Raw genomic sequence first — 6,359 nt, forward strand, 5'->3', positions numbered from 1 at the left:
CTATTGTCATGTATACTAACTGACATCCTTTAGAAAAAATAATCTGTTTGCATGTCTGTGTTCCGTTTGGCACCATCTCAGCCGTACTATCTTTCATTTGCACTTCACTCTTTCTTGTTCTCTCTAACCATCATCCTGTGATCGAGACTGGAAGTTAAAAGAGCTCATGTGACATTGCGTGATGCACCCTCAAAATTAACATCTCACTAGCTAAAATATATAACCATGCATTCTAGTAAAGCGACAGCAGAGTATGTTGTTTCTGCATCAGCATCGATGAGTGAAATGAATATGTTTGCCTGTCAGTCTTTCATTTGGTACCATTTGAGGCGTTCTATCTAGAATTTGCACTGCACTCTTTCTTGTTCTCTCTAAATATTATTTGCACACCATTGTCCCGTGATCAAGACTGGAATTACAAGTCGCCACGTGACATTGTGTGACGGGTCCTCGGAATTAACATCTTACTCCCTCCGTTCCAAAATAGATGACCCAACTTTATACTAAGTTAGTATAAAGTTGGGTCATCTATTTTGGAACGGAGGGAGTACTAGCTAAAATACATAACCCTACATTAAAGTTAAACTACAGTTGTCTATAATATTTTTGTACCGGCATCGATTAGAGAAATTAATAATTTTGTTCGTCAGTGTTTCATTTAGCACGCAGGCATACTATCTTGCATTTGCACTGCACACTTTCTTGTTGTCTTCTACCATCGCCCTATGATAGAGACTGGAGTTACAAGTGGGCACGTGCCATATTGTGATGCACCCTCGAGATTAACATGTCACAAACTAAAATATATAACCCTGCATTTGAGGTAAAGTACAATCGTTTATACTATTTCTACATTGGCATCGATTAGAGAAATTAATTTATTTGCATGTCAGTGTTCCGTTTGGCACCATCTGAGGCATACTATCTTGCATTTGCACTGCACTCTTTCTTGTTTTCTCCTAATATTATTTCCACACCGTCCCGTGATCGAGGCTATAGTTACAACTGGCCAAGTGACATTGTGTGATGCGCTCTCGGAACTAACATCTTACTAGCTAAAATATATAACCCTACAATTGAGGTAAACTATAGTCGTGTATACTATTTTTGTACAAGCATCCTTTACAGAAATTAATCCCTTTCCAAGTCAGTGTTTCAGTTGGCACCATCTGATACGTACTATCTTGCATTTGCACTGCACTCTTTATTATTCTCTTGAACCGTCGTCCCGTGATGGAGACTAAAGTTACAAGTGGTCACGTGACATTGCGTGATGCGCCCTCGAAATTAAGATTTTCGCTAGCTAAAATAGATAACCATGCATTCTAGTTATACGATAAGTGTGTATATTATTTCTGCACCGGCATCGATTAGAGAAATTAATTTGTTTGCATGTCAGCGTTTCGTTTGTTAGCATCTGAGGCATACTATCTTGCATTTGCATTGTACTCTTTCTTGTTCTCTCTAAATATTATTTGCACCCCGTTGTCCGGTAATTAGACTGGAGTTACAAGTGGTCGCGTGACATTGTGTGAGATTCCCTCGGAATTAATATCTTACTAGCAAAAATAGATGACACTAAATTCAAGGTAATCTACAATGGTGTATAATATTTTTGTACAGGCATCAATTAAAGAAAGTAATCTGTTTGCATATTAGTGTTTCGTTTGGCAACATTTGAGGCATACTATCTTGCGTTTGCACTACACACTTTCTTGTTTTCTCTAACCAATGTCATGTGATCGAAACTGGAGTTACAAGTGGCCACGTCACAATTCGCAATGCGCCCTAGAATTAATATCTCAGTGGCTAAAAGATATAACCTTACATTTGAGGTGAGCTAGAGTTGGGCATACTATTTCTACATTGGCATCGAATAGAGAAATTATCTTTTTGCATGTCAGTGTTACATTTGGCACCATCCGAGGCGTACCATCTTGCATTTGCACTACACTCTTTCTTGTTCTCTCTGAATACTAGATGACTCGTTGCGCCAATGGCGCAAAGGCCGAAAGGGAGCCAAGTATTGTGAGAATATTTAGACACTTAAGTCGAAAACTAAATGTGGCCAACACTGCAGCAACCTCTACTTGAAAGCCGCCTTTTCTCACCGGATCTAACATAGATACATAATTCTTCAAGAGCAAATTTCAAAAAAAATTATAAAACATGGAAGGCTTTAAGTTGTACTATTGAGACCATACCACCATATCTTCATTTAGTTTCTTTGGAAATCTAAAGGTCTAAGAGGATCATACATGTGAGAAGCTGTGAATCCACAACAAAAACCTAAACTAACTTCCAAACAGCTCAGATCTCTCGTTGTAGTGCGGGGACATGTCCTTAATCCTGCATCCACAACCCATAATTTTTCAACACCTAGATCCACAAAATCCAACCGAAGGAAATCAGTGCAGAAAAATGTGTCGTGGCTTACATCTCCGAGAACTTCTTGGCATACTTCTGCAGGTTGGACACAGCAATCCTCGATGCGAGCTGCTGAAGAACCACACATGCACCTTCCTTCACCTTGCCCTTGGGGAGGAGGGGGGCAACACTTGCAGCGCCACGACAAGGCTTTGCAAACGCCGCCGGCGAGAGCGCGCAGCAGAGGGCGTTGAGAGTGGCAGCGGCCTTCGCCTCGGCGCGGGCATGGTGGCCATGCGACTCGAGGCAGCACACGAAGCGGTCGCGCTGGAGCACCACGCTATGCACAGATGTGTAGGCAAGTAACAAAGATTGGTCAAAGGGAAACAAATTATCCAAAAGAAGAAAGGTTTTATATATTTTCAACATACCCAGCCATAAAATCAGATGCTTCTTGATTAACAAAATGAACACACAATTAAGCGGGGCATAGAAGGTGTACAATTATGTACTGAAAAAAATCAGAGGGGTTAGATTATGTTCAAATGAGATAAATCATCAAGGTTCCAATGATAGAAAACTTTGGGCCCGATGCACTGATTAATGTTACAGCACACAGGCAAGCTAGACATCTACATCTGGAGCGAATACTTTCTTCTTCCTATATATATGAGAAAAAACACGCGCATCAGACTTGAAAGCAAAACGAGCTTGGAAAAATTGATGTAGTGCAGAGGAGTAACAAATAAAGGAACACAAAAATTCCAGAAATTGTTCAGGGTCCTTTTTGTTCTGCAGACATTTTATTTTGTAGAATGGCACTGTTCACCATTTGGGGATCACTTATGTCTTGTGCGGACTTACGGTTGACATTTGCCATAAACATTTCTCAAGGATTCTTCACTTGTGTAATATGAAATCCTCGTTTCTGAGATAAACCGTGGCTAACAGAATATACATAGAACCTGATTGGAGCAGAATATTTATTCTGAGGATGTTGCAAGACCATAAGGTTCTGACTGTCCCCTACCATGCCAAATACAGTATGAATGATAGTGTCTCCAGTATTTTGCCTAAATGAATTGTATGGTTTGAAACAGAGACAACTCAAAGAACAGTGCTAACCATGGCATCGCTGGGAGACTCGCGTTTATCCTCCAAATTGTCTGGTTTGGAGCAGCAACTGATCCGGGTTTGCACTGACACACACATACACAAGAAAACATCTTCAACACCTAATTCAGTAGAGATTTCTCTCTGTATCTCCAAGAAAATAACATTCCCCTCAAGCAACCAATGAACAAGAACGATTCTGCGTATCTGAAGAACGGAACCGGGATGGTGATAACATCAGAGGCTCCCAATTTGCAGCCCCGATATGAGCACCCCCCCTCTCCTATACAGGTATAAAAGAACTCACCTCTGGCCGGCGGCCGGTGGGCGGAGCTAAATGACCTACAAGATCTCTACTACCCGAAGTTTCTTAAATTATCACCAAATTAATACCTTTAACTAATTAAGGATGGAAAAGATTAAGCAAACATTAAGCTACAGAATCGTCTCCTGGATTGTTATGAGCATCAGAACCTGCTTTTTTTGCGATTTCAAATCTGATTTTTTTTGTGGCAATACAATTCTAAGGCCGTAAATAAAAATTATTATACTATTGTCTGGTCAATTTAAGATCTATGCTGAATAGGTTGAAGTTCTGTCGGTACTACAAATTTCCACTTTTGGGGAAAGCAACAAACTTGGAATCACCAATGAAGATTCAAACAGGAAGACAACTGCATATTTAACTTTCATAAAAGCACTTCCTTAATTTGACCATTTATATATATCAAGTATATACACCATCGACTCAATTTCAGTCTTCTTTAATCTCCGGCGGCCGGTGGGCGGAGCTAAATGACCTACATGATCTCTACTACCCGAAGATTCTTAAATTATCGCCAAATTAATACCTTTAACTAATTAAGGATGGAAAAGATTAAGCAAACATTAAGCTACAGAATCATCTCCTGGATTGTTATGAGCATAAGAACCTGCTTTTTTTTCGATTTCAAATCTGATTTTTTTGTGGCAATACAATTCTAAGGCCGTAAATAAAAATTATTATACTATTGTCTGGTCAATTTAAGATCTATGCTGAATAGGTTGAAGTTCTGTCGGTACTACAAATCTCCACTTTTGGGGAAAGCAACAAACTTGGAATCACCAATGAAGATTCAAACAGGAAGACAACTGCATATTTAACTTTCATAAAAGCACTTCCTTATTTTGACCATTTATATATATCAAGTATATACACCATCGACTCAATTTCAGTCTTCTTTAATCTCTAACTGAACCAAATAACAAAAGCTTAAGCTTAAGCATCCACACACACAGAAAATGCAAAACAAATCTCACATAAAACTGTCCCAAGTCAGATACAGGGGAAACCAAGGTGAGATGATCATGTTTCTTATAGGAAACAATAACCATAGGTAAATACATACATTATTGCCCTGTCAGAAGGTACTTAGTTGTACTTCAAGTGGTACTGGGACATGAAACTAAGCCATTGAAATTTTTGAAACAGAATAGATGGTACCACCAGTGTAGGCCATGAACAAAAATACAAAGAACATAATCAAGCATAACCCACCTCGACCGAAGCAACGGTTGATCAACAGCAGGAACCTGAACCTCATGATGCTACACCATATATCTATGGTTACCCTTTTTATTTCTCCCGCCTAACCTGAAGTAATTATCTGGACAAAATAGGGAGGCACACTTCAACTAATCAGTTCTTAGTAATTATAGAATGCCCTGTATTAAAGGAAGTAAAATCAAGCATGTATATGCTCTAACTTTCATAACTGCATGTAAACTCAGCGATTAACTTTATATACCAAAGTGTACAATTCTCAAGTTTAGCTACAGAGACGAAAACAGAGACAGAGGGCGTGCACCTGAAACCTGACGGAGTTTGCTTCGGCCTCCAATCCAGAACATAATCATCAACCATGCGCGCCTTCCCCATGTACTTCACAAGCATCTATAAAGATGGAATTGACATAAGCCATAAATCACAAGTTCTTGGCACCAACGGCAATAGGGTGTCATTTTAAACAATGTTCAGAATGATGGCTCTGATGAATCTTTTAATGCCTACAGCAGACAAATCTAAACTGAATTTTGTTTGTTTTTTCTGTAACTAAGAAGTTGGAAATTGACAATCATGTATATAGATCAAGGAAAAGTAGAGTAGAAAATGGACCACAATTATGCTAGCAGCAAAGTACTCTGGAAATGAAAAAAAAAAGGGAAACGCAAGTTAGATTATTCTCTGGAAATGAAAAAAAAAGAGAAACGCAAGTTAGATTATTCCAGTCAAGTAATGCAAGTATATCTTTCAAGCATCGAAAAAATAGATACGAATCAAAAGAGGCTATCGCATCATCCTGGTTATTAACATCAGAACCATAATTCTGGATTTTTGAAGTTGCAAAATACTTCTGGAAGTTGTTGTATTGTTAATTCACATTTATCCTACAACATCCATACATCATACAAAAAATGGAGAAAGAAAAACCAATAAAAACCTGCTCGAAGGTAGTCATCATCAACAATTCTTGCTTCAGTAATGACAACCAACCAGCACATATATCCATCCATGATACATAAAGGGGGGAAGTAAATTACCTTGTATGAGAACAAATGAATTGTCAGGTTGCTGCAGCTGCCAAAAATGCCCCAGCTTAATACATGGATTCTGTCAATGCAACTCACATAGTCACCTGGGTACACATTAATAGACAAAAATAATGCATCAATTAAAAGGAGCCAAAACAAGCAGAGCAGATCACGAACAAAAAACAAATGAGAAAAGTCACTGGAATATAAGTAAAATAAAGTAGTTGGCATTCATGTAAACAAATCTAAACAAGGATAAAATAAATCATAACATCAAATTGCAGGAACAAATGTGACTTTGCTTGAGA

At 38.6% G+C, this 6,359-nt stretch overlaps 1 protein-coding gene across 1 annotated transcript; it reads right to left on the reverse strand.

Annotated features, from left to right (window-relative positions):
• Nucleotides 1-2,168: 2,168 nt before the first annotated feature.
• LOC119307249 lies at nt 2,169-6,215 on the reverse strand. The gene is made up of 6 exons (XM_037583333.1): nt 6,061-6,215; nt 5,328-5,413; nt 3,493-5,126; nt 2,799-2,878; nt 2,438-2,707; nt 2,169-2,349 (listed from the first exon to the last, which is right to left on the reverse strand). Exons 4-6 carry the CDS (start codon nt 2,804-2,806, stop codon nt 2,295-2,297), a joined length of 333 nt encoding a protein of 110 aa, XP_037439230.1. The 5' UTR covers nt 2,807-2,878; nt 3,493-5,126; nt 5,328-5,413; nt 6,061-6,215; the 3' UTR covers nt 2,169-2,294.
• Between the last annotated feature and the right edge of the window lie 144 nt (nt 6,216-6,359).

This window comes from Triticum dicoccoides, chromosome 5B (assembly GCF_002162155.2).
Source record: "Triticum dicoccoides isolate Atlit2015 ecotype Zavitan chromosome 5B, WEW_v2.0, whole genome shotgun sequence".
Lineage (NCBI taxonomy): Eukaryota > Viridiplantae > Streptophyta > Magnoliopsida > Poales > Poaceae > Triticum > Triticum dicoccoides.

Bases quoted from the DNA above. Each gene is read 5' to 3' on its own strand.
- LOC119307249 (XM_037583333.1), bottom strand. The intron at 2,350-2,437 runs GTAAGCCACGAC...TTGTGGATGCAG, and splicing joins GCCAAGAAGTTCTCGGAGAT to GATTAAGGACATGTCCCCGC.